Source organism: Haplochromis burtoni, unplaced genomic scaffold, assembly GCF_018398535.1.
Source record: "Haplochromis burtoni strain Fernald_Lab_line unplaced genomic scaffold, NCSU_Asbu1 Contig_13, whole genome shotgun sequence".
NCBI classification, from domain to species: domain Eukaryota; kingdom Metazoa; phylum Chordata; class Actinopteri; order Cichliformes; family Cichlidae; genus Haplochromis; species Haplochromis burtoni.
In genome coordinates this window covers 3,824,477-3,851,885 of record NW_024582374.1, presented here as the reverse complement: position 1 = coordinate 3,851,885, position 27,409 = coordinate 3,824,477, and the positions used below count along the sequence as shown (strand labels likewise).

The following is a 27,409-nucleotide window of genomic DNA, read 5'->3' as shown; positions in this document are numbered from 1 at the left end:
ATTTAAATATAGAGGAAATATTGTGGAGTTTTAGCATCTGTTAATCTTGTTTAACCTGTAAGTTGATGAGGTTTTGATAAACGTGTTTGAGGCTTTGGATCTTTACCAGACAAAAACTTATAGTTTGATTGAAATAGATGTTCTGCTTTTTCTAAATCTTACCTCTGACATACAATAAAAGATAAAAACTAACACTGCACCGAATAAAAACGAAAGATTTTCGAACAGTAAAAACAAAAAGTCAAAATACAATAAAAACTTATTAGAGAATACAAAAAACTATAATAACTCTGGTGACAGGATGTAATCGTGGCGCCCCCCCCCCCTTCAGCGGAACTGCAGCTAGCTGCAAACCTCTTTTGGTTGGTATTTGTAATTCTCTCAAAGGAAAATACTTTCAGCATGAAACTGCTCACAACAGTCTCATTAAGGCATACATCTCCAAAAATGGGAAAATCACACCGAAATAGTCCAGATGGGTGCACAGATGATGTCATCTAGACACGGGACGCACTCTGATGTCTTTAACGCTTAAAAACGTGTGGAAGAATCAGAAACATGTGACCTTGATTGTAGAACATAGCAATCTCGATGTATGTAAAATAAGATACACTTCTAATGTTGTTCTTTTAACACACAGAAGCTCCAAATGCTGTTCACTGCTCTAGTCTACAGGATCACCAGTCAGCTCTGCTCAGTACACCAACACGTGCACTTTACACAGTGTTTCATGCTTTATGCTTTGGGTTGAACAGATACTGCTACTGTCAGTCTTGCAAAACTTTCTTTTTTCAGCTATGAGAGGGTAGGTTTGCTCATTCAGTCTTTAAAAAAGAGGAATAAAATTGTTTAAACCGGTAAGATTACATGTAAGGGGAGTATGGAGCCATCCAGTGGTTCATCAGCTGTGTGTTGACCGGGTATTTGTTAATTCTCAGCCATACAAACGGACACTTTACGGTTCCCTTATTTCCAAATCTGACAAAGACTTTCTCAAAACCTCTGTGAATTTACAGCAGGCCCATTATTCTCCATTTTGCCCTGTTTATCCTACTGTTGTTGCTTTATGATGCCAGGAGAAGCAGATATCACTAATATGGCCCTCTCAGACTGATAGCTTGTCACTGAGATGCTTGAACACCAAGAGAAGAAGATGGATTACGGCTTTAAAGGCAGAAAAGCTAAAATGGCTCATTTCACACAGCGGATGAACTGAAGGGTTGCCCCATTAAAGGATAATGTTTAAGATATATGATTAAAAGTCCAAGTACTAAAATACCGAGCTGGAAATGAGCACGACTCTGTATTCAGCTGTGGCTGATCCAGAAAACCGAGTAAAAACTTTACTGTCGATCCATCCATCTACTTTCCTCTGCTTAACTGGGGCAGCAGCCCAAGCAGAGAATCCCAGAACTCCCTCTCCCCAGCCACCTCCTCCAGCTTATCCAGGGGAACACCAAGGCGTTCCCAGGCCAGGCGAGAGATATAATCTCTCCAGCGTGTCCTGGGTCTGCCCCGGGGCCTCCTTCCTGTGGGACCTGCCCGGAAATCTCACCCAGGAGGCGCCCAGGGGGCATCCTTGTCAGATGCCCGAACTACCTCAACTGGCTCCTTTTGATGTGGAGGAGCAGCTGCTCCTCCACATCGAAAGGAGGAAAACTTTACTGTATCTGTACATTACACATAAAATCACCCTCAGTCTTTAAACAAGAACAGTTGCAGTCTAACTGACAGAATCACGAGAAACCATACCTGTGTTATTGAAGCACTCTGCAGACTTCCAAAGAAAGACCACACACCTGTCTCTTCAACAAAATAGTCCAGAGCATCTAGAAAACACAATCGCACGAAAGACTGAGAGCGTGTTACACAGAAGCTGTCGGCTGTTACAAATCACAGCAATCTGTCAGAAACAAGCTCAAAACATGTCTGATGTGGGTAAAGAGACAGTGCACTGGCACTCACCATGCACTTCGTTAACTCCTGAGCTCACCAGTAGCACAACCAGCGCCGCCACTAAACAGCGGTTCACAGTGAATCCTTTCCACGGATTTGGAACATCGCTCAGATTTTCAATGCACAGAATCCGCTCATAAGACACTGCAGACAGACACGAGTCAGACGCATTTAGTCCATGCTCAGTTTCATCAGTCTGGTGGCTGTTTAGTGAAACATGTGTCTTACTCGTGAAGCCTTCAGACAGGCCTGCTCCAGCTTCTTAAGGCTGAAAAATAACACTGCAAGATGAGGAAAGATTCAGTAGGACTGTGTGGTTGAGATTTAGTAAAATAGCAGTACACAGAATACACAGAATGATCACACGTGGGGTTTGTATAATCCTCGATATCTTATATCTGTGATCATATTCCACTTTCCCCTGTACTGCCTTTTGCACCCTCTTCCAAGCCACACACTAACATGTGACACTAACACAGCTTAAAATAGGCACACGTAGCTCTTTAGAAAGACAAATATGGAGCTCAGGGTTTAGTTTGATATGAACCTCTGGACAGAAAAATATGCTTACCTGATTTTCAGTTGTGCTTAACCACAGAGGTGAGGGATAGTAGAGCTGTGCTGCTGCGGTTGTGTACAGGCTCGGCACCTGCTTCTTTGCTTGATTGACAGGCACGGGTGTGAAAACAGGGAAAGGGACACTCAAACTTAATAGCAGTAAGCCAGTAGGTGAACGAGGATTAGCAACACCCGCCTTCCAGTGCCATGAACACTCCTACTCCTCCACAGCTCAGAGGCAGATAAGCCAGAGTTACCAGGGTGGTTTAAAAGTTTACTTAATTATGAGGAGGTCCTAAAACACAACACATTGTTAAAAGTTCATCACATAATAAATTAGTCCCAATTCATTGATTCTGTATGTTACTAAATTCACATGACGCTGATGTGTATGATTGGGAACCTGCAGTCTCAGTGTATCGCTGTATATAGTGTCAATAAAGGCATCAGCAGCAGTAATAACTTCTCCTTCTTCTTTCAATTCTTCTTTTGGCTGCTCCCTTCAGGGGTCACCACAGCACATCATCTGCATCCATGTCATCCTTTACCTACCATCGTCCTGTCACATCAACTCTCTGCAGGCCTTCCTCCGGCCTGGCAGCTCCATTTTTAACAGCATTTGTCCAGTATATCCATATCCCTGCTCTGCACATGTCCAAACTTTGTCTGAAAAAATTACTCAACCGGAGCAGTCCAGTCTTTTTGATCAGCAATAATAAGCTATTACTCAAATATGTACTCGGCTAAACCATGGTCTACTGTACCACTGCACATGGTTGAAATGACATTAAAGCCACTTGACTTGGCAAAAATGATACAACTCAATTTTATTTTTTGGGATAAATTATATATATAAAACAAAAGACAAATACAGTGGGGCAAAAAAGTATTTAGTCAGCCACCGATTGTGCAAGTTCCCCCACCTAAAATGATGACAGAGGTCAGTAATTTGCACCAGAGGTACACTTCAACTGTGAGAGACAGAATGTGAAAAAAAAAATCCATGAATCCACATGGTAGGATTTGTAAAGAATTTATTCGTAAATCAGGGTGGAAAATAAGTATTTGGTCAATAACAAAAATACAACTCAATACTTTGTAACATAACCTTTGTTGGCAATAACAGAGGTCAAACGTTTACTATAGGTCTTTACCAGGTTTGCACACACAGTAGCTGGTATTTTGGCCCATTCCTCCATGCAGATCTTCTCGAGAGCAGTGATGTTTTGGGGCTGTCGCCGAGCAACACGGACTTTCAACTCCCGCCACAGATTTTCTATGGGGTTGAGGTCTGGAGACTGGCTAGGCCACTCCAGGACTTTCAAATGCTTCTTACGGAGCCACTCCTTTGTTGCCCGGGCGGTGTGTTTTGGATCATTGTCATGTTGGAAGACCCAGCCTCGTTTCATCTTCAAAGTTCTCACTGATGGAAGGAGGTTTTGGCTCAAAATCTCACGATACATGGCCCCATTCATTCTGTCCTTAACACGGATCAGTCGTCCTGTCCCCTTGGCAGAAAAACAGCCCCATAGCATGATGTTTCCACCCCCATGCTTCACAGTAGGTATGGTGTTCTTGGGATGCAACTCAGTATTCTTCTTCCTCCAAACACGACGAGTTGAGTTTATACCAAAAAGTTCTACTTTGGTTTCATCTGACCACATGACATTCTCCCAATCCTCTGCTGTATCATCCATGTGCTCTCTGGCAAACTTCAGACGGGCCTGGACATGCACTGGCTTCAGCAGCGGAACACGTCTGGCACTGCGGGATTTGATTCCCTGCCGTTGTAGTGTGTTACTGATGGTGACCTTTGTTACTTTGGTCCCAGCTCTCTGCAGGTCATTCACCAGGTCCCCCCGTGTGGTTCTGGGATCTTTGCTCACCGTTCTCATGATCATTTTGACCCCACGGGATGAGATCTTGCGTGGAGCCCCAGATCGAGGGAGATTATCAGTGGTCTTGTATGTCTTCCATTTTCTGATGATTGCTCCCACAGTTGATTTTTTCACACCAAGCTGCTTGCCTATTGTAGATTCACTCTTCCCAGTCTGGTGCAGGTCTACAATACTTTTCCTGGTGTCCTTCGAAAGCTCTTTGGTCTTGGCCATGGCGGAGTTTGGAGTCTGACTGTTTGAGGCTGTGGACAGGTGTCTTTTATACAGATGATGAGTTCAAACAGGTGCCATTCATACAGGTAACGAGTGGGGGACAGAAAAGCTTCTTACAGAAGACGTTACAGGTCTGTGAGAGCCAGAGATTTTCCTTGTTTGAGGTGACCAAATACTTATTTTCCACCCTGATTTACGAATAAATTCTTTACAAATCCTACCATGTGGATTCATGGATTTTTTTTTCACATTCTGTCTCTCACAGTTGAAGTGTACCTCTGGTGCAAATTACTGACCTCTGTCATCATTTTAAGTGGGGGAACTTGCACAATCGGTGGCTGACTAAATACTTTTTTGCCCCACTGTAGAAAAAGCTATGCTAATTCTACAGCTGTTTTTAAAAGATGTGCCCAATCTAAAGCCAAATCTAAAGCCCAATGTATTACTACTTAGATATTCTTTTGTGATATAAATCTTTTTATTCTGTACGCGTTGTTTTATTGTTGTATATTTTATTACACTGTGAAGTGATGGTACTGAGTAACTGCGTCACATTTCGACAGTAAACGTCAGACTGACAGAACACGCCTCTGCCAAATACCGCAGCTCCCCGCTTGTTAGCCCAGCATACGGTGACGAGGAGAGGACAGAGGGAGCAGCTGGTGTGGACGCTGGCCGGATGGTTAAATCTAACCTACAGACGATTTTGAATAGTCACTGTTTTGCTAGAGAAAAAGAGAGAAACTTACCCGAGATGCCTGTTATCGAGAAGTCCAGTAATAAACCTGAAAGTGAAAGGTATGTTGTGGTCCGTGTCAGCTGCTCTCAGTGAGCTAAGCTAAGCTACGTTTAAAAACCGCGGCCTAGCTTTCGCATACGCTGTGGGGCGACTAGCACAGCCTTTCATGTTTACATAACAGCGACACTTATTTCAGTTGACATTTCTAGAGAACATTATTAATCACAGGTAGCTTATTTCAATTTCATAAAAGATGTATATTAATCACCTTAAATACACCGTAGTACCGGGATTATGACCAAAATGTTAGAAGTGACAGCGCTGCTTTGGTAGCTTCACAGATGCTAACGCGTCAGCTAATATGTCAAACGCCACAGGTTCGCGTTATCGATGGCTGGGCTAACGTGTCGTAAGGTTTTCTATTAAGACCTGGTTGCGACTAGAATTATAATTTATAACATTTAAAATACAAATTTTGCGCGTTAAAAAGCGGAATAAGAGTGTTTTATCATTACTAGGTGTGTTTCCCCTTTAAATATTAGCGTAGACATTTAAGCTAAATGCTAGCTCTTTAGCATTAGGTAATCTGACGGATGCGTTCATATTTTCGTCCTTGGCAATGGAAATGATCAATGGCTTTGAAACCATGTTACTATCTTTTTTGATGTGGCTTTTGTGATGTAGAATTAGTACGAAATTTTTTGCGCGGGGTTATGTAAAGTTAGCTAACCATGTAGTTAAAATGATGGCTGTACGGATTAATTCGTGGTTTCAGGGATTTTCTTATTTATTTATATATTTTATTTTATTTTTTTATTTTCGCCCTTCTGAACCCACGATAAGACACCCAGTAACTTCTGGAAAACACGGGTTCCAGGTGGGCGGACAGGGAATACGTTTTACCGACGTTCAGAAGAACCTTTGTAATGTTTTTAATCCGATTCGGTTTGATTTATGCGGCCATTCTTCAGCAAGCCGTGTGCCTGTTTGGGTGCAGTTAAAGTACCGATTGACTGGAAGTGAGGAGACTGGTGGGGATGGATGCCTCGAAACTGGTTGTTAGCGATTAACCTAGTCTGGTGGTCGGTTGTGGTTGCACCACTCGTGCCCTGACAGGATTTGTTGACGCGCTCTGTTTGTGCTGATCTATAGTGTTTGAGGCGCTCATAGGAAATTTCCACTGCGGGGGAGGAGGGACGGAGGGGGGCAGGGTGGGTGCTGTATGGGGAATTTTGGAAGTTATGGCCTACACACAAATCTTGATGTATTTTTGCTTCTCGTGGCAACTAGTTGGTTGGAAGTTGGATATAGTTATGTAATTGTCATGGTTAGATATTATGTATGTATATTATATAATAGTGTTTCTCTTTAAGCCGAAGCTTGAAAAATGGCTTTATGAATATACTGACACAGAGCTATCATGTGCGATAAGGGTGGTTTAACATCCACATCTTCCAATAATAAAGCATGCATTAAAATAACATCTATTATAGCAGCTAATAGCCTCCCCCCTCCCAAGGTAAAAAAGTCTGTTACCTTAAGAGAAGGCTAGGCCTTTTCTTTTCATTCTTTTCATCTTTGACCACCTGATAAAATCAAAGGTATTTAAACTTGTGCAAATTTAACCCCGCATTAAAGAATGTTACCTTTTTAACCTGCTAATTTGTCTTTTGTTGAAAGCCAGAACGTGTTAGGTGAGCTAAAAAAAAACCACATCGCAAATGTCATACTACATTAAAGAGTCTCATTATAACAGTGCAGGCTAGAACATCAGATTAAAGATGATTCTCTGCTAGATGGATGCATGAGATTTAGTGCAGATGTCCTTTACAATGATGTTCATTTACAGCAGACTCTCCTACAAACACTATTCACGGCAGCTGTTTTTATTAAGATGACCCCCAGGGTGTCATTGTGCGGTGCTGCCTACTGTTCACATGTCAGTCTCAAAGAACGCTAAAGGTAGAAACTGACTGAGAACTTCGTGTTCTCTTTAAATCGCAGGGAGGAGGCGTTGAGGGGTTCTGCAAGGATGGCAAGTGGCTTCCTTTCCTAATCTGATTACTGGATTTAGGGAGTAACTGCATTTGGTTAAAATCCCAATCCTCTGTGAGATCATAAGTTGAATATTACACACTGCAAATGACACTGGTTTCCGCACCTCTGCTCAACATGTAGCGCATTGGTGGCATTTGCGTAAGAGAGCATCTCTGTGTGTGATGGTGTTTGCGGTGCTGTTATTTTTGTTCCTAATAGAATCCCAGTGAACAGGCCTTTGCTCAAAGCTGTAAATGTATGCAGTCACAGCAAGCTAAATCTGAGGAGTGCTGTGACACAGCACTGGATTATAACGGCTGTTGAGTATTGTTTATCCCCGTCTCTTAAACTGGAGCTACACAGTGAGTGAAGGGCTAAAGTAGGCTAGTGGCTAGAGGAAAAAATAGCCCGTTCTTCTGGCAGGTTTCCTGTGAGAACCGTGGAACAAGCTTAAAGTGACCGCAGCAGAAGTGTGCCTGACAAACGTCAGCTTTCTGAAGTTTGCTTCCTTTCCCACATGAGCCGTAGCCTCGATGTGTCTTTGTGAGACAAAAGCAAACAATTTCTCATAGTTGGTGGTCAATATTTGACTGACAGCTGACAGAAAATTGCTAACAGTTTAAGTGAGGCATCAGTGATGTGGTGGTGTGACATAAACCACTTCTCCTTTCCGTTACGCGTTCCTCATCTGTCGGCACGTCATGCACGCATCTGTGCTCAACACAGGAACGGTTATTGATTGAACCGGTTCCCCCAGTCTTGTGCTTTTGTGTCTGAAGACTCACTCGGGGTTAGCAAATGTTTTACTGCAGTATTGCAGATGAGTCACTCGGCAGTTTAATTTGTGCCGAACCTGCTGCTTATAAAGAGTTTGGTTTGTGTTTGGTAGCAGAATCTCGACTGAATACCCAGCTCATGATGGTTCCATCTGTGTGTGCGTTTGTTTCGCTATCCAGTATCTCAAGTCCTTTGAGGTGCTCCCGCTGTTGCAGTAACCCGTGTCCGGGGCCTCTGTGGTGCTCCTGATGCCCCTCTCCCACCCCTGAAGATCCCAGGTGGGCGAGGGAATGACCAACGGGATCGCAATCTTTCAGCTAAGCTGTTCTATTCTGTAAGTGATGAAAGCTTAAAAAGAAATACAGAAATTTCCCTGCTGGTATGTGCAATTTAATTTTTAACATAACCTAAAATACACTTTCCCAGGATGCTCAGTTGCTGGTTCTTGAGGAACCTTCCCCTGCCAATAGCAGAGTGCGCTTCTTACTCTTTGAGCCCCGGCGCTCCGAAGGAAAGCACTGTGTATGGAGGGCGGCGCTGAAAGGAGGAAACCTGTACGTTGAAATCCCTCCTGGAGCTTTGCCCGAGGGCAGCAAAGACAGGTGAGCAGGCAAAACTTGTTTGCAAGTGATTCAAGTAAGAGGAAGTAGACCAGACGCTTTTACTTACTGGTAACTGCTAAAGCAGAAACACACATCTACTCGTGTTTCCTGATGCAGTATATAGGCAGGTATAATAATATTCACATCCACACTGGAAAAAAAAATCTTAAAAGCAAAAATGGTATTTGGAAAAAAATAAATAAATAAACGAAGGACCTCTAATCTTTGGGTGAAATGTGCTCTGCCTCAAATTATTAACAACCCTCTGACAAAACATTAACCCTTCTTGTTTGCTCTGTTTCTTTCCAGTTTTGCCCTTCTGCTGGAGTTTGCAGAAGAGCAGCTGCAGGTTGACCACGTTTTCATCTGTTTTCATAAGAGCCGTGATGATAGAGGTGAGGGTTTTTTTGTTTTTTCTTTGATGCAAATTAAAACTGTTAACGCTTTATATAAAATACTGAGCTATATCAGGAAACAGAGTAATGTTTTGTTGTTAAGCATGTTTTAAATGCATACTGCCTGCAGATGTTATGAACCTCATTACCTCTTCACACTAGTTTCCAGACCTGTAATAAATGTGCGATGTACTGCTCACGACTCCAAAAATAAGTAGCACTGGACTCAGGCCAGACTCTTCGTTAAAGAGCTCAGATGTTGCAACACGTGCCGGATGTTTCTGAGCACAGTCTTGCTGATTTATCTAATAATTAACTAACTTACTCATGTTATGCAGACTAATATCCACTGTACCACCACAGATGCTGTTAGTGAACAGTGTAATTATGAAATGTCACGGGTGTGTTGATTCTAACATCTGGTCCAAGTCTGTACTGATGTGTTTACAGTGCTGAGAGCTTTTCTCTGCACGATGCTTTTCAGCACACTCACAGCGGCAGTGTCGTGTCTATATGTTCATGGAAGATGAGCTGCTTTTGCTCTGTTCTGATCTCTCCTTGTGTCGTCCTCCATAGCATCCTTGCTGCGTACATTCAGTTTCCTGGGCTTTGAGATTGTGAGACCAGGTCATCCCCTCGTCCCTTCCCGCCCTGACGCTTTCTTCATGGCTTACAGCATCGAGCGTGACTCTTCAGATGATGATTAAAATTACGCTGAGCAGTTAAAAATCTTTTTTTTTGTTTGTTGTTTTTTATTTCAATCCACAACCACATCTTTATAATTTTGTTTATAAAAATGTCATCCAAGCTCAGTATGGTTGAGGTGTGTTTTACCTGCCATGTGCTGTGTTTCATTACGATTTGCACTAGGGTAAGATGTTAATATGTCAGGAATGTAAATCAAGCGACACGTAATATTTGGGCAATGCATCCTTACTGCTGTGATACTTTCCCTGATGTGTAGTGTTGGCTTCCTGCTCGTTCTCTCTAAACCCTCATCATCTCAAATATATTTATGAGTTATATTGAGCTTACTCATGTAATTAGAAATATAGATTTCAGTTGATTCTCCTGTTGATTTTTTTTTTTTAATGTGTGCATGATTTTAATTTGTTTCGATACACTTGATAGGGACGTGCATGTTGTAACTGTACTAAATAAAAGTGCTCACCTTAAACTGTGGTTTCTGTGGTGTCATGAAACATAATTACACCCTCTAAAAGGAGAAAGCATTTAGTTGTGTTAGCCAAAGCTAGAGCCAGTAGTAGTTGTGTAAGCTCCTGGCTGCATTTCGTAACGTCTTGATTTGGGATACGGGGAATAAGGTTAATCCCCTTCAGAAAGTCAACAACCTGCATGAAGTCGCATTCATTTACACACAGTATTTTTGTGAAGGTCTTGAGAACAGAAACCATGCCCCACCTTCACACCTTTTTTTTTTCTTTTTTTTTTTAACTTGAAACCCACCCAATAACTAGACAGAAGTAAAGTGTACAGACAAAAACTGACACAAGAGTCAGATGAAGTTGATAAAACAGCCTTTTTTTTTTTTTTTTAAACCAGTGGAGTCTTTTTAATAGACTAGTTTTACATTAGGAAGTGCAGCACATGAACAGCTGATGAAGGAGAATGCACTGAAGTGGATTATTCCTCAATCTGGACTGTTTTTCCCTTTCAGTCGGGTGATAACGACGGACTCCTTTGATATCGACTATAAACTTTGCTCAGCGTTCACTGTGTGCCACAGCTCATTGGCCACACTCGCAACTGTTTCAGAGTCTGTAAAGGACAGATACTGCAAGCACATACAGTCCTCCCAGTCCAGAAGAGACCGATCCTCGATCAGCCCCTTTTCGGCCAACTTCATAACCAGCAGCGCCCGCTTGACTGTCAGCCAGTTATGTATAATGGTGGCTGCAGGGCCTCCTTGGTTGAAGATAGAGACGTGTGGGCCCCAGAGGAGCACCTGAAGCATGGCTACCATGTCCACCATCTGAGCCCCGCTGTCGCTCTCAAGCAGAGAGGACAGATGAAGAAGCCCTTTTTGGTAGGAGGATTTGCAAACATCTGGTACTGAACCCGGAGATGTCGCACTCTCTTGCCAGCAGGCCTGGATTAAAGCTGTAATTTGAGATTTGATGGAGGTGAGGGGTTGAGCGAAAGTCTGTGGCTTTAGCACCACACGAGGACAGCCTCTCGTCTTCCATAACGTCTGAATCCTCCCTTTTTCTGGAGTGTTTACCCACTCCGTTTCTTCCTTCTCCTCAGAGGCGTCCTTATTCAAGTTGTTTTCTGCCTTGTCCCTCTTCCCATCGGGCCACACTAGAAGGATCTCCTGGGGTTTGAGCTCAGCTGCAGTGCCTCTCTTACTGTATAGATGGTGTGTACCCATTAATATCTGCAGCAACAGAGCACACACCTGTCTATAATAACGCACAGAGTCTGTGCTCTGCAGCGAGCTGCTGTCTTTAACAAAATCATCCAGGCTGGCGTGTGGCAGGTCTCTTTCCACGCTCACGGCCTGGCCTTTCTGGAGGAAAGACTGAACTGTGAGCTTGCAGAGGTTCGTGGCTTCTGCTGCACGCTCAGTGCTGCTTCCACCTGGTGGATTAGCAGGATCTCGAGTTTCACTGGTTCTGTAGCTGTTGCTGGTTGGGAAATAAGTAATAACATCTCGCACGTTGACGTGTGGCGGCTGCCGCTGGATTTGAGTGGAGAAAACCTCATCAATGTGTTTGTGTACCTGCACAGAGAAGCAGCAATCAAACCACTGAAGTGCCGAGTGATAAATATGTCAAAAAAAGTCGACTCTGCTGCAGCCGTGGGTATACTATAGTTCAGAGGAAGCGTTTTTGCCACCACAAGCCATTGTAGCACTTGCAAGTGCCGATAAAGATCATATTTGTTTTACTGGTTGCTATGAGCAACATTCCTACCACTTGGTTTTGCAGACAATTTCAAGGGAAATGTAACAACTACAAATCACAACATGCACACAGAGCTGGTTGTAAACTATGCAAAATGAATAAACGACATGCAACATTACCCTTAAACCGAGCACTCTCTGTGGGAACTTTGGGCTGTGCAGGCTGTAGTAAGTCATGTTTCCAATCTTCTTTGGCTGGCTGCCCTTATGCAAGAGGAAATCCTGAGGCTGGTATGAGCTCACATCCCTTCTAGAGCCCTCTAGCAGATTCCTTGCCTCCACAGTCTGTGCCATGCTTCTAAGAAAGAGTAGATGGCGATGCTGAATCCCATGAGAAACAACCCCCTGGTCGACAAAGCTGTGGAAGATGTAGGGAAGATCTTCGTCCGGAGTGTCAAACGACAGCTGGGAGAAGGACACTACGGAGACAGGACTGCTCGTGGATGGTTTAAACTCTTCTAGCTCCTCTGAGAAAAAAAGATCTTGTTTGGGTGCCATCATGTACAGCGGATTGTCAAAGTTCTGGGGGAATCTTTGCAGAGGAGAAAAGGGTGACGTGTGAGGCAACGAAGGCACATTGGTGGGCGGGAGGGATAAAGCACGATGTAACCTCTTCTTCGGGACAGGCGGTGGGTTGATATCAGAGTAAAATCTCTCCAGGTGTCTGCACGGATCTGAGCAACACCATCAGAGGAATTAAAGTCAGAGAACAACAGCAGGCAAAGAAGGGGAAGTAGTTTAAACACAATACAGAGACACATTGAGGTAAAATAGTTTTGTAAAACAGACATACTGCTGAAACTGCACTTATGTTTACAAAAACAACACTGACTGTTCATGAGCTGATCGGTGAGGGTTGGCTCAATAAATGGGAATATTTTAAGAATGTACTTCATTATTAATTGTTTAGTAGTAGTTTCTTTTTCTGGTGCAGCCTACTTAATATGAAACTGAATGCATGTGGCCCAGAGAAAGTTTGACACTCCTATTTGAGAGGAACTTGCTTGCATAGTACAATCACACCTCCAAAGGAGTCATTCAGTATAAGGACATTTACCCCGTTTGCCTTTTCAGTGAAAGTAAAAGTTTTGTAAGGTGACTTCCTCTCGAGTTCTCATGAACTGAAAGGCGAACTGAGAAAAAAGAACCAGATGTAATAGTATTTTTTTCCCATCACACCGAGCCATATACTTCAATAATCAGTAAACCACAGTGCTATTTGCCTAATTTATTGTTGCAGAGATATTTTGGTGTCATCGTTCTCCAAACCTACCGTAGCGTTGGTGTATGGGGCACTGGGCTGCATTGCAGTCGGTGGGTTCAGGAAAGACATCGTTGTATGCGGAACTTTGATGCTGTGGTACCCCAGGGCTGCAGTCAGACTCCACGCTGGAATGCCTGAGGAAATACATGCAATTGCAATATATGCACAGCAAAAGCTGCCTGCTGCTCCATTGTCAGGTTTGGGTGTGGAGTGAAAATATTATTAAAATTCAATGAAAAACATGTCAAAAGGAGACATAAAAGTTTCTCCTTCTGACAGAAAGATAATGCTTACCTGTGCTGTTTGACAGGCAGTGCCGGCGGCTGCTCATCCACTCTGCTGCTTGAAGCAGACGCCATCGGGAATCTAACACCTAACCCGCTCTTCCACTTCTCTCACACTTTGCTTCTGTCACTGAACTGAGTGCATGTGAAGCTCAGGGGGCCAGCTCAGTCAGTATAAAACACTTCCCATCCGCTTCAGTTACTCCCCCTGCTGCGTTTCGCTGCCTCTCACAGTCACACACGTGTAGTCGCACATTTTTAAAGCAAACTTGTGTCTTCTTGAGGCTGCCCTGCTTATCTTTCGTTCTAATCGTTTCTAGTTAGACTTTGAGGTTGGCACCGGAAAAGTTATGTCTGTTCTGAGGGCAAAGCTGCTCTCTGAGCTAACCTCAGCTTGTCAAAATGGGGAAGAGCAGTTACAGCGGAGCACCTTCAGCATGCACTCATTTTTGCTCCCTTCTGTCAGTTGCAGTTGATCTGCATGTGCTGTTTAGGTTTTCTCATGTGCCCGATGCACTTGTAGCTTTCATGCATGCGCTGCTCTCTGAAGTACTTGCTACCGCTGGTTTAAATGGAAGGAAAACATATTTGTGCAGGTGGAAACACCAAATAACTGCCTTCTGATAAACATCTGCCCGTGTTTCTGTTGGTGTTCCTTAAATCTCTTTGAATGAATGTCTGGAATATAATCTTAACTTGATCCAGGGATAGTTTACTGATCACAAATACTGACACTAAAGTGCACCTGAAGAGAAAACAGTGCGACAGGAAACACAGGAAATTCATATTCATATTCTGATTACATGAATGACTGCAGAAAGTTTAATCTTACAACCGCACTCTGCCAGCACAGAAAAACAACCGTGTGACAGCATCAACACCTGACTACAGGGGACAAGGTTTGATTATTTAGGTAGGCGTGATGAAACGTGTGTGATGCAACTGATAAACGGAGACATGTATGAAACCCTCCTCACATGCACACACATGCACACACATGCGCACACACAGGTTGCTGTATGATATTTTAATCTCTGTGTACAGCTGGTTTCTGCACCATGAAGCTCCCTTAATGTAGTCCTATCCCAGAATGTCTCTGGCTAAAAGCAGTTTTTCAGTATCTGTTATATTTACACTCACTGCAGCAGTCAGCAGGTCACTGATAAACACATGTAAAAGCGTGTAATCATGGCTGACTGTGGAGTCCGTGGAGGCTTCCAGCACGGTGGCGGTGACGAAGGCCGTTAGTGCTGAATCTCTTTCTGTGTTTTCAGTGAAAGTAACCAGACCAATTTCTTTTGAATTTTCACTTCTGTCTGAGAACTGAAATGAAGAAGGACGCGCACATCAGAGGGTCACAAATACAATGTGGGTCACGCTGCCTCATTCCTGCCAAACAAACTCTCCTCAGCTGACATTTAACTTTAAAGCCAGTGTACTTACACAGTGTCAAAACTAGAATGCCCAAAATATCTGAGCTCATCTGGATTAAAATATCTTCTGGTTTGATTTCTTTTAAATCTCCCAACTCAACCCAAAATCCAGATGTCACTGTGCATCCAGTCTTATGTATGCATCCAGAAAAACCACATTTCAAAAAACAAACTCATCTGTGTGTCATAGAATGAAATAAGTATTTGGTCCCCAAGCAAAGCATGAGTGAGTACTTAGTTAAGAAACCCTTGTTGGTGAGAACAGCAGTGAGATGTTTCTTGTTGTTGCTCAGGAGAATTTTGGCCCACTCCTCTTTAAATCAATTCAATTTTATTTATACAACACCAAATCACAACAACAGCCGCCTCAAGGTGCTTTATATTGTAAGGCAGACCTTACAATAATACATACAGAGAAAAATTCAACAATAATATGACCCCCTATGAGCAAGCACTTTGGTGACAGTGGGAAGGAAAAACTCCCTTTTAACAGGAAGAAACCTCCGGCAGAACCAGGCTCAGGGAGGGGCGGCCATCTGCTGCGACCGGTTGGGATGAGAGAAACTCTCTGAATCTTTTAGGTTTCTGGGTTTCTAGGTTGCTTTATCAAACACGAAGGTTTAGAGTCTCTTGAAAGTAGAGGGAGCAGGTTCTCATTTTACTTTTAAATGTCATACAAACCACAAGTAAACCGGCAGTCTGAGAGCGAAGAGCTCTGTTGGGATATAAGGTACCATGAGGTCTGTCTATATGTCTCTTTCTTTTCCCTGTCAGTACACTCACTGTGGTGTTTTGGATTGACCTGATAAAATGAATATTTCAGCCTAGAAGTAATGAATGCGTGTTTCTCAGCATCGCTCTGAGACAGGAAATACAAACATCTCTCTTGCATCTGCATAAGGTGACTTTAACCCACGCACAGGGACAACATGCAAACTCCACAGTCAGCACATGTTAAAATAAAGCAAAAAAAAAAAAAAGGAAAAAAAATTCAACTAATAATATTCAGCTTTTGTTTGTATTGTTATATTGACCAGTGGAGTCCAATTTAAGGAACATACAATAACAACACAATAAAAATACATTCAGATAGACTGTGATATGAACCTCTCCAACTTGTTTTATATTAATCAACACAGATGTTCTGCATGCCTTTTTTCTTTCATCTCCTCCTGTTTTACTTTCATTAAAGCTGAAACCCCTGTCTGCCACGAGGAACGGCCTAAATCACGCACAGAAACAGCACGGCGGGTGATTTTAAATTTAGATCACCTTTATCTATTCCCGTGTTCAAGGGTCAGCCTTGTGTATCCCTCGCCCTCGGCTTAGATAAGGGTACTCTGGGCCATAATGATATTTACCTGCTTAATTTCAGTGTGTGGGAGGGTTAAGGACGCATGCTCCAAGGATGTATTAGGCGACCAGCGGTCTCTTCATATGCTAAAGAGCAAGCGCTTGGTTCATCTGGCAGAAGGACGCATTCAGCGCTGCAGGACTCAGGGCTCATAAATACGTGTTCAGCGAGGAAGTGAATAGGAGCAGGCAAACTGAGAGTGACTGACATTTAAGCGATAGAGGAATCCATTAACCTTAACCTCACGGGTGATGTGGAATATCCTCAGTGAATCTTAAAGGTGATCTTCCTCTGTGCTCAGCTCTAGACTTTGAACTCTTTGCGAAACAAACCACTTCTGCTTTGTGTCTGGTTGTATTAACCAATCATGTCTGAGTTTTAGTTGCATGCAGGTATACAGACAAGCTGTCTCGAAACCTTGTGACGGTGTGATAAGCATTTAATTTTTTTTTCAGTATTCAATGTGTGCAATGACAAGCAGACAGAAGAGGAAGTGTTTACCAGACGTGTGGTGGGTATACCAGAAGACCTGAAAAAATGTCCCAAAGGGTTCTGAAATTTGGTTAACCAGAACCAGGTGCTTCAATACTAAATCGATATTTGAAAGTGACACCAGAGTAGTGACAAAATCTGGTACAATTTAATTAGTTTTCAGTGTTTTACACGGGAGGAAAACTTTTATTTTTACATGCAAATTTAAATAAATACATAACATATTTTCTTGGCATTGTTACCACACAGTCAAATATATAGTGATGTTTCTAATGGCGGGAGATGAAGTGTTTCTTTATGACCTCGTAGAAGCGGGGTTTGTGCCTCTCATCTGGTTGCCTTGGTGGTGGAGACGATGAAACTGTGGTGGAGGAGGCAGAAGAAGCCTGTAGTGCTCTCTTAGACTGTGAGTCAGCCAAGTGTTTGGATAGTCTCTTCTCCGGCCCTGACAGGTGGGAGGACTTGCCTTTAATGTCTTCTGTGCTTTTCCCGGGAGCTCTGCTGAGCCAGTATGAATTCTTGTCATCTTTATTTAAGCGGTGCGGGCCTGCTTGGTAGAGAAGTGCCTCCTCGCTTGCCATCTGGGGGCTCTGACTTAAGGTGACGAAGCCGTAGGGGGTGGTGATTTTGGTCAAGTGCGGCAGGGAGAGAGCGGCTTTGCTTGCGGGGTCAAGGCAATGCTGGGTCTCACTGTAGGAGCAAGGAGAGTGCAGCTCCCTCTGAAGGAGAGATCTCCTCTTGGTTAAAGGGTCTGAAACACACCGCTCAGCTTTGCGCTCTGACCGAACTAAAGCAAAGCTGGAGAATGATGCAGATGACGAGACCGTGGCGCAGGCCGAAGAAACTGAGGATTCTGGCGTCATCTCTGAGCCCCCTTCTCTCTCTTTGTTACTTTCCTTGTCCAGTGATCTGAAGCCAGTCTGCACAGACAGACTTGGAATGGTGAACTGTGGGATGCTGTCAGGAGTCAGGATATTTGGAAAAATGTTCTCATGGGAATCGAAGGACTTTACGGTGCCGGTAGCCCACGAAAGCGCCTGGATCCCTGCACTGCTGTGCCTACGTCCTGTGGGGAAATCATCTGAAGCTTTGCTTCCACTGCAGATAGCTCCAATGGTGAACGTTCTGGTGACGGGATTCTTATTCATGTTTAAATCTCTTTAACCCTCTCTGCACACAGGCTCGGAGCGTCTGTAGATTTTGAAATAGGAGTGGGGAGAGGCACCTTTTATGCTTTTCCACATCCCTTTGTCTTCCAGCAAATGCATCAAAGGGTGCGTAAATGTGACGAAGACAGGTAGCGGAAACAGTTTCCAATTAGGGAAACTGTCAAGTATGGAAGCTTAATGATGGGCCTCTTTTTTAAACCTCTTTGTGTGCCAAGGAGCACGCAGGACAGATGTTGTATTCTGGTAACTACATAAAGGGTTTAGATTTTGAAAAGAAACTTGTTTAACATTTTAAGATTCGCACATTTTTTTTTTTTATTTGCAGTGGGACAGGTGCTATTGCATATTTTATTAGTGACTAATAAAACAGTGAAGAGTACCCATCGCTCCCTTATAAATTCGATTTTGTAAAATTGCAGCTTTTGCAAAAAGGATGTTTAAAAACAAACAGCTAAGCTGCAAATATGTATGAATTCTACAAAGTAAATATTTATCTGTGATATTTAAAAAGTTCTAGGAAACTGTTCTGTTGATTAATAAACTGTAAAACCCACCCAGTATATAAGTGGGGCTGATTTTAGCTGATACATCGGTATCTACAATTATAATGGCCGTTAAATGAAAATTAAAAATTAAAAAAGGGAAACACAAACACTTGTATTTTATGATTGTTGATGTTGGAATGTTTGTCCACCAGAGGGCGCTCTGCAACGTCCCTGTCGGTAAAACAGCACACACAGGCCACCCAGCTGATCTGATCAGAGGTGGGCAGAAAGCAAGCTTCTGTGACAATAAAACATTTTCTTAGGAAATAACTTTATATTACAAATGTTAGCCTTCTCCTTCTTTCAGCTGCTCTATTTAGGACTCACCACAGTGCTTCATCTGCCTCCATCACACCCGACCTTTGACATCCAACCTTCTGCACTGTCCCTACATTTAGAGTCCCTAATCTTACATCCACTCTTCCACCAACAGTAGCACAGTTCCCTGCAGTCTGGAGGCAGTCTTTGTTAATGGGGCCAGTATGGTTTATTCCCATCTTTCAAGAACCCGGCCTTTATATCGACAGAGATATAAATGAATAATACATTTTAAAAAATAAATAAAATAATACATTTCAACTTTCTAACTAAACTGGGCTTGAAGTAAATTTTGGCGTTGGTCTTAGACTTAGTAACGTAAAAATAACAAGAAGTTGCCCCCCCGAAATTCAAGTTATGTAGCAGAAATTTTGAGATTACAACCCAAAACTTTGACTTACAGATCGCATGTTTAAGCGCTGATATTAAACATATATATTTTTCAGTTGCAGAGACACGTGTATATTTCACGGCTGCATTTTAAGTTTTCCATTACCCGTTTGTGATCCCTCCCAGTCCAAACCGTTTTGCCCGCCTTTTTTGGCCTGATGGAGGTTAATTGGCGATTTGCTCATTGGCTCGCGCTGATTGCAGCAGGTGCATTTGTCTGCATTGATTGGCTGCAGCGTTGACGCTTCAGGGTACATTTCATGCTCTAACTCCTTCACAAGCTGTGGTGTCTCAGTTCGTCCTCGGTCTATCGCAGCCCTCCGGCTTCAGGTTTTAGCCCGCAGAAGAATGAGTCTTGAGGGCGTCAGCGAAGTTGTGGAGGTGGAGCAGGATCAGGTCCGGGTCCAGACTAACAATACTGAGGTAAAGGAGAGGGGGACTTCTCGCTTCTGCTAGCTGCTCGGGTCCTCTCGCACTAGCAGGAAGGCTGTTTGTGTTTTGTTTTTTTTTTTCACCGGTCGTGTCTACTTACCTGCAGGACAGAGTTGTGAGGAGAGACGGGGTGCTTCCCTCCCTGCTGCGCGGCCTCTTCTGGCCCTTTGGCATCGTTGTACGTAGCTGACAAAGTTACACCCCTCTCTCCAGCTTTAGCTAAAGTAACATTGCTCTGATTTGCAGGTGCGTGCATACCGCGGCTTTTGGTGGGTGCTGGGCTTACGGCAGACAAAGGAAAACGTCCTCGTTAACCCCACGGTTTCCAGCCCTGGGCGCCTGAGCCTCACAGGCCGCAAGCGCCTGAGCCGGGTCACCCGCCTGCTGCTGTACGTCCTGCCCCGCTGGATGCAGAGTGCCCTCGGCTATCCGGTGTCCAGCAGAATCGGACTGTCCCTGTCCCCAGGTAGGTGCATGTTGTTTATTTTGTCGAATAATATGAACAGGACACGGACTGATCCCACTGTCACACTGTTCAGACACGGCTGATACTTAAAATAAGTCAGTGGAGACAATTAGATGACAGTTTGTGACGTTAGTAGAGAAAAGAATTTGAAAATGGGGCCAAATGTACTTGTACTGGCTCTACGTTTTACCTTTGACTCTTCAACTGTTAATGTGAATAACTGCTGGCTTGCAGCTTTGCCTACAGAATATTTCTGTTTTTAGAGTTACTGAGGGACTCTGTTTAGAATCATGAAACAAACGGTTTGAGCAATTCAGCAGTAAAACAATGTTTATCTGAACCTCTTGTTAAAAAGCTGATTGACTAAGCAGCCTTATGTCTAATTAAAAAGTTGTCTGGCCTTCTGCAGCCGCTTACTGAACAAAACCTAAGAATTTCAGACACTCGTGGAAAGTTCAGTTTACTTTCACTAGGTATTCATTCTTTGATCCTGAAGTTTATAAGTGTTATATTGTTTGTGCTTAAGTAGTGTTTGGATGTGCCATACAGTATATGGAACTTATGATTGTACTGTTGTCCCCTCTGAGCAGGACACTCTTGTACATGATTTAATTAAAGTGTTTTTCTCCTGCTTGAAGGTTTAAATATAAATGAATTTTAAAGTTTTCTCTGAAATTGAGTGAACACTGCGTCATGAAAGGTCATGCTTTGTGAACAGAAATCAGAGTGTCTCCTGCAAAGCCCTGTGGAAAGGGCAGTAAGAGAAAACAGGATGACGTAGATGACGAGGATGAGGAGGACGATGATGTGGAGGAGCAGCAGACTTGGGTGGAGGCGCTCTCTCAGGAGCTTGCTGACGATGATGGACCTGAGGTTGACCCTGACTATGAGGTTGGTATTGTGCGGGGGGGGGGGAGACAAGGAAGCAAACTCTGCTGTGTATTTTTCTCCCCCATTAGTTTTATGCAGAGCTGTAAATTTAAAGTTGTAAAACTCACTCCAGAGACCACACGCTTGGTTTCTTTAGCCTGTGGCTTTAATTTTAGTTACAGACATGAAGTGCATCTTAAAACATGGCCGCTTTTCTTTTAAAGCCCAGCTCTGTAGAGACGGAGAGTGAAGAATACCGCTCGCACAATGACACAGAAAGTGACCTTGAGGTTTCGGAGAAGGATGTCGTCATTGATGACGTGAACACGGTGAGCTGAGTGGCGGCACGGTTCTGTAAACGAATTGTTGAACGGCTGAATCAGCTCAGCTTTCTTGTCTCTACAGGGAGTTGATGTGCCCACTCCTGAAGTCTCCTGCCCTGCTGTTTAGCGTGTCATATTGAGTGTCTTTGTTGCAGGTCGTTCTTGTATGTTTATATTTCGTAATTCAATAAAACTTTATCCCTTTGCCTTGGCCTGCTTGTGTGTTACCACCAGATGGCAGTAGTGCTACATAAAACTAGAGTTGGGAGCATAAGGGGAACTGGACTTCAGCTTGGACATGTTACTGTTCATGTACGGCACAACATGAACACAAACTTTGCAAGTCTGCAAATGTTCTGCACTAAATTTGAAGAATATTAGTAGGGTAGGTTTTCTGCAGCTGGTAGCTTGCACTTAAAAGATGCTCACTGGTCTTCAAATCTTTCAGCCTCATGTTGATGTCGTATCTGTAAACATCTAAGGCGCTTCAGGTGTGTGTGTTTCTCCTTTACAAGATCGGTACCAAAAATTGCAAGCAATAATGGGCAAGCTGAAGGTTGAGGGCTCTGGAATCATTGTGCTAGTCTTTTATATAGGACTCTCCAGGAGTGAGGTTCTGAGCTGTCGGCTTACATTTTCTTAGTACAAAATGTGTGCAGTCTTACTGTTTGTAGATATGCATGTATTTAAAGACAAGGATTTTAGCTTAGGTTTCAAAAATTAATGTCTGACATGCACATCAAAGGTGTGACACTTTCAAACCGTGACGGCAGATGAACCAGGACTATTTTTGACTTAAAGCAGGTGACTTTCAGCTGTCTGACTAGAGTTCATCCAAGCAGAAAAGTGCTGTTACCACAGCGCTCACATCTGACTGTGCTGCCGGTGAGGGGGACGGCTGCTGTCATGTGGCTCTCATAAGAGGCTGACGAGTGTAATTTTCTGCTGCCCACAGAGCCGAACCTCTATCCGTGTGCACGCACGGTCCCTCTGTTTACTGCTGAGTGTGAGGTGTACTTACAGAAGCTGATGGCAGGCTGCTGTGAAGAGCCCTGCAAACCTCTTGAAAAATGACTGAACCGGTACTTGTTCAACAATCTGCTCCCACGCGGATGAGCTGCCGCTGTACTGATTTTGCATTGTCAGTAATGGGGTAGCGGATCGGCTCGCTAATGGTTTCATTTATTTTTGGGTTTTATCCAGTTTTCATTCCCTGGATGGATGCGAACGAGGCTGGAGGAAGGAGCACTCTTCAAAGTAACACTGTGTTGAACTGTTATTGTGCTGTAATTTGAAATGGGGAACTCCGCCTGTTTTCTTCATAAAGGTCACTTATTAGTCATATAAAGAATTCACTTTGGAAAACAACTGAATTCGTGCTCTTTCAGTTTCAGTGTCTGCTTTGATGAGGGAAAGTAAAAGCCTGACCTGGAAATTTTAACATACTCGGAGTGCACCGTAGCACACTGAACCCGTGCTAGAAGTGAGGATGTCCTGGCCCTTTCTGCTCTGATTTTTGCCTCCTCAAATGTCTTTCTGAAGTTTTTACTGTATGTTTGGCTGTTGAAAATTCAGTTTGCGAAGCTGCCGCCTTCTTTGATCTTTTTTTGGAGCTCATTGAGGTCTAATGATTATTAGAGAGGGCAGGTATTCTTCACTTTAAATTTATTATTTGCAAGTTTAAAAATAAACAGCAGTAAACATTTAAGTTCTTTCTCCCCTCTTGCAGTGACCTGTGCTACAGTTAAATTACTTGGAGGGAGGTGCCACATCCAGGGTAGATCAGTTGGTTATTTGCTTGTTGGTGCCAAAAAATCCAGCTGCCTTCAATTAATTCCTAAAAACACACGAGGTTGTTTTGGCAGTAAAGTTTGTGACTTCCTTTTTTCCTTCCCTCAGAGGTGTTTTTCACCCTGTGATGCTGGGGTGCAAAAGCAGCTTCGCTGAAGTTTCACATACTGATGTGAATTAAACGCTTAGAGTGTGTGTGTGTGTGTGTGTGTGTTTTTTCAGGAAGGGCAGCAGCAGTGAGAGCTGGCTACAGAACAGGAACTTATGGTCTCTTGGGGCTCTCATGGCTGTCTGAACGTTTGAAGGGTAGACCGCTCAGCGGAGGCAGCACTAGAGAGCATCGACCTCTATCTCTGCTGTTTGTAGCCAGCTGGAGACCTGCTTTTAAAGCACAAGCTCTGCCTTTGCCTTTCAAGTGCAAGGTAAAAATCATGAAGTCTGGAAGGGACAAAAAAAAAAAATGCATTCGCATATCCAAACCTGCTGTGGAACAAAGACTTTTTGCCTCATGCAGAGAATATAGTGGGGCTTTTGTTCTGTAACGGGTGGTTGCATGCAGTATGATTTGTAGAGAAGATCAGTTCAGATGCAGGGTGGCTGTGTTGCAGGCGGTAGGTGCTTTCATATTTATTTTTGTTTTTACCGGATTTATGTGAGCAGCACAGATGGTTTGAAAACCTCTCTGAAATGCACAAACCTAGAGGCAGAGCCGTATCTAGGACTTGACGACATTGGCTTATTGTCACCTTGAGTGAATGGCAGCAGGTGCCGGCTGCTCTCCAGGCCTCCAGCCTGACCTGCGGGCTATTATCTGCCACATTACAATGTGACTCTGTAATGTCAGCCAACAAGACTGCTCAAACCAACTCCCTTGTCTCTTACGTTTTCTCTGTAGCGTTCTTTGCTGGCCCTCCGCACCCTCCGCAGCACAGTCATGCAGCGTGATTCACTTTACCTCAAGCCTAATGACCGGCTGTCCCCGTAGATTTCAGGAGCATCCATCATCTTCAGAGCAGCAGAGCAAGAAAAGAGGCATGAAAAATGAAGCAGACAGACAGAGCCTTTAGTTAGTCATACACTTTGATGCCCGGGACTGTGAGGGTTCTCAAAAAGTTTCAAAGTAAGAGAAAAGAGCAGATTTTGTAAAAGCGGCGTTGATCTGCTGATGGATGAGCGAAGGGCCGACTTTTGCTCCCGCCTTGGGGAGCTGTCGCTCAAAATCAAGTCAGCTTTCTGGAACAAAACAATCCAGTAAGGATAATGTGACATGGCAGCATTTTTCATTTCCTTAATGCGGTTTTATCCCCCTCACATAATTTTACATCATAATCTGGTGCCCTGAACCGTCAGAGGCCAGCTTATCCTCCAAGTCCACCGGAGTCACCGGGTAGCTTCACCACATCTTATCATCTGGATCATAGTATTTTAGGTCTCCCCGTGCCTCTCGAACAGTCCGGCTGGAGTTGAAGCCTCTGCTTCTATCTGTGTTGCGATTGTCCTTGTCTGTCTGGAGGTCGGTTACACCTCTGAGTCACACCAGCAAATTGTCGGGCCTTCGAAGTGTGTGATGCCAGCCCCCGCTGATGGCAGTGAGCAAATCCATTTACACATTTAGGATGCTATTCTGAGCACAGAGACCAACAAGACACGTGACCACTGGTGGATTCGTGGTATGTGTGCAGAGGGGGCTCAGTTTGACAGCTTGTAGATCTTAATTCACGATCGGGATCTGCAGTGCTGACGCCTTCCTGCTCTGAGTGGTTTGACCTTTGACTCTTTTATTTAATTTGTTCGCACCAGCTGCAGGAGTCGTGGCGTTTTCGGCTCGCAAAAAGCTGGATGGAGTTGAAAAGGTCAAACATCAAATTTTATCAGGCAGTTCATACCAAACAAGATGGAAGACAGTGATTTGAGCTTAGAAAAGTTTTCAGATCCATTTTTTTTAAATGAATTTATCACTTGTTGCGCTCTCATAGTTTTGTAAAACCTCGTTTTTTTTGTTTTTATTTTGTTTTTGTTTTTTTGTCTGGATGTGATTTTGCAAAGCCAGAATAACGTTTTGAATATGAAGTATAACCATGAAGAGTTTATACAGCAGATTTCAATTATTCATGGACCCGGTGTCAATCCTGCACTTCTTCAGTGAATGTATTGGATAAACTTTATTAGCAGGTAGATGCAGAATAACAACAATGCAGCATAGATACTGTAGCTCTGTTTTAGTGTTAGACTCGTTACAGACTTAGAGGATATTAGAAGTAACTCTTTTGCTTTTTTTTTGTTTTTTTTAAAAATGTGTTCTGTCTCTATCGTTGACACTGAGCAGTGCTGTAAGCTGCTCCCGAATGTTGCAAATATAAAACTTTTGGTATTTGTATTGAATATCTTTTAAAATTAATTTGATTGCCTATTTCTACCAAGTCTATTTTTCTTTAGAAAACGGCCAGTAAGTGAAGAAGTATTAAACAGCGCAATGTATTTAAAATATTGTTAAAATAAACTGTACGACTGCATTTTGGGCTACTTGAGAATATAAAATTCGTAGCATGTTGTGAGTGGGAGTAAGAAACTCTGTCAAAGTCAAAGCTGAATAGAATAAAATCTTCTTACTCCTAAATGTCAGCATCTCAAACCTGTACTGACAGTAGGCACAGCTCTTGAATAAAGACGCTCTGACACTTTCCACCCACCGTTATCCTGAACGGCAGCAGAGGTCGCGGCTCCACGTTCACACTGAGATTCTAACAGCAGCTTTTAAACCCCGCATTGGTCCCCTCAGCGCCACGAGCAGGGTTATCTTTGTGATTTTTAAGAAGAGAGCAGAGCGTAAAGGTACAAACTGGAGTTTCTGGGCTGAAAAACTCTCAAAAGAAAAAATTGCTGTTTTCCCAATGTTGATATCTTTACACCAAATTTATTTCATGTTTGTAAAATCAGGTTTGAGCGTGCGCTTCTTCAGCTCTGAGGGTGAACTCCTTCTATTCACTCCTCTCTGCTGCCAGTCAACTATAACCTCGGCTTCTGGTTTCGAGACAGACACATGGGATTTATATTCTACCAGGTTAGAAAAGGGACAGCGGCTTCCTCTGATGCTGCCAACATTGACTCCACCTGTTCACATATTTTGTACACAGATGATTTTAACAGTTACTTTCGCTTGATTTCTGAATTTGAAACATAGACTGATCATTAATGGTGAGATTACTGCTCAAACAGCTGCTTAAAGCAATATCCATAAATTCATTAAATAATTATTCTGCATTAAATGTTAAGAATAGTAAGTAAAACATTATGTGGTGATACTTTTTTGTTCTGTCTGATTTCACCTCTAGTAATGTCTTTATATGTGCTTAAAATATGTTTTGGCCATTTTTGCACAGTCTCTTTCTTATAGTTGAGTCATGACCTCTGACCTTAACAAAGCCAGACGAGGCCTGCAGGTCATCAGATGTTGTTCTGGTTCTTCTGTGACCTCCTGGGTGAATTTTGGTTGGCCGGTCACTCCTGGGAAGGTTCAGCACTGTTCCCAGTTTCTCCATGTGCGGATATCGGCTCTCACTGTGGTTCACTGGAGTCCCAGAGCCTCAGGAATGTCTCTAATTTTTTCCAGACTGATGGATGTCAGTGACTTTGTTTCTCAGCTGTTTCTTTAAACCTTTTAGCCTGCTTCACTTTGTGAGACAGCTTCTATTTAGGTGATTCAGCAGCTCTGACAGTGATCAGGCCAGTTTATTAGTGATTTAACAAGGCTTAAAGGTAAGACTTTTTGGAAAATCTTCTGTGGACTGACGAGACAGAAGCTGAACTTTCTGGAAGGTTTGAGTACCGTTACATCAAACTAACAGCGTTTCATAAAGAGAACATCCCAGCAGCAGGCAGACAGGGTGGTGGTAGTGTGATGGTCTGGGCTCCTCTGCTGCTTCAGGACGACTCGCTGTAACTGAGGGAACCATGAATTCTGGTCCATATCAGAAAACCCTGAAGGAGGATGTCCGGCCATTACTTCATGTCCTGAAGCTCAAGCGCGCTTGGATGATTCAAAAGAAACTTCATCAGTGTGGCTGAATTAAAGCAATTCTGCAAAGAAAAGTGCTGCAATTCCTCCACAGTGATGTGAAAGAACGTATCACAAACACTTGATTGCAGTTCTGGCAGCCAAGGGCGGCACAGCTGTTAC

The 27,409-nt window shown here is 43.3% G+C and overlaps 4 protein-coding genes across 7 annotated transcripts; 2 read left to right on the top strand and 2 right to left on the bottom strand.

Annotated features, from left to right (window-relative positions):
- Positions 1-5,224: 5,224 nt before the first annotated feature.
- oaz1a (ornithine decarboxylase antizyme 1a) lies at positions 5,225-10,352 on the top strand. Its single transcript, XM_005932441.3, is given in 6 exon segments — positions 5,225-5,423; positions 8,358-8,424; positions 8,426-8,512; positions 8,605-8,780; positions 9,090-9,175; positions 9,752-10,352. Coding segments are annotated over 6 exon segments (666 nt in total). The 5' UTR covers positions 5,225-5,304; the 3' UTR covers positions 9,883-10,352.
- peak3 (PEAK family member 3) lies at positions 10,254-14,635 on the bottom strand. Its single transcript, XM_014336854.2, has 4 exons — positions 13,660-14,635; positions 13,375-13,499; positions 12,222-12,775; positions 10,254-11,918 (listed from the first exon to the last, which is right to left on the bottom strand). The coding sequence occupies exons 1-4, from the start codon at positions 13,722-13,724 to the stop codon at positions 10,887-10,889; spliced, it is 1,776 nt and encodes a 591-aa protein (XP_014192340.1). The 5' UTR covers positions 13,725-14,635; the 3' UTR covers positions 10,254-10,886.
- Positions 14,636-16,043: 1,408 nt separating this feature from the next.
- Positions 16,044-19,550, bottom strand: LOC106633412. Of its 2 annotated transcripts, none has more exons than XM_042217005.1 (2): positions 18,970-19,550; positions 16,044-18,119 (listed from the first exon to the last, which is right to left on the bottom strand). In XM_042217005.1, the coding sequence occupies exon 2, from the start codon at positions 18,074-18,076 to the stop codon at positions 17,198-17,200; it is 879 nt and encodes a 292-aa protein (XP_042072939.1). In that variant the 5' UTR covers positions 18,077-18,119; positions 18,970-19,550; the 3' UTR covers positions 16,044-17,197. The 2 variants fall into 2 exon arrangements, with proteins under 2 accessions (XP_042072939.1, XP_042072936.1); XM_042217002.1 differs by having other exon boundaries at positions 16,044-19,155; positions 19,362-19,550.
- Positions 19,551-19,581: 31 nt separating this feature from the next.
- org (oogenesis-related gene) lies at positions 19,582-21,646 on the top strand. Of its 3 annotated transcripts, none has more exons than XM_005932445.3 (6): positions 19,582-19,773; positions 19,889-19,960; positions 20,074-20,248; positions 20,967-21,139; positions 21,343-21,447; positions 21,524-21,646. In XM_005932445.3, the coding sequence occupies exons 1-6, from the start codon at positions 19,699-19,701 to the stop codon at positions 21,566-21,568; spliced, it is 645 nt and encodes a 214-aa protein (XP_005932507.1). In that variant the 5' UTR covers positions 19,582-19,698; the 3' UTR covers positions 21,569-21,646. The 3 variants fall into 3 exon arrangements, with proteins under 3 accessions (XP_005932507.1, XP_014192342.1, XP_014192343.1); XM_014336856.2 differs by having other exon boundaries at positions 20,029-20,248; XM_014336857.2 differs by lacking the exon at positions 19,889-19,960 and having other exon boundaries at positions 20,029-20,248.
- The last annotated feature ends 5,763 nt before the right edge of the window (positions 21,647-27,409 follow it).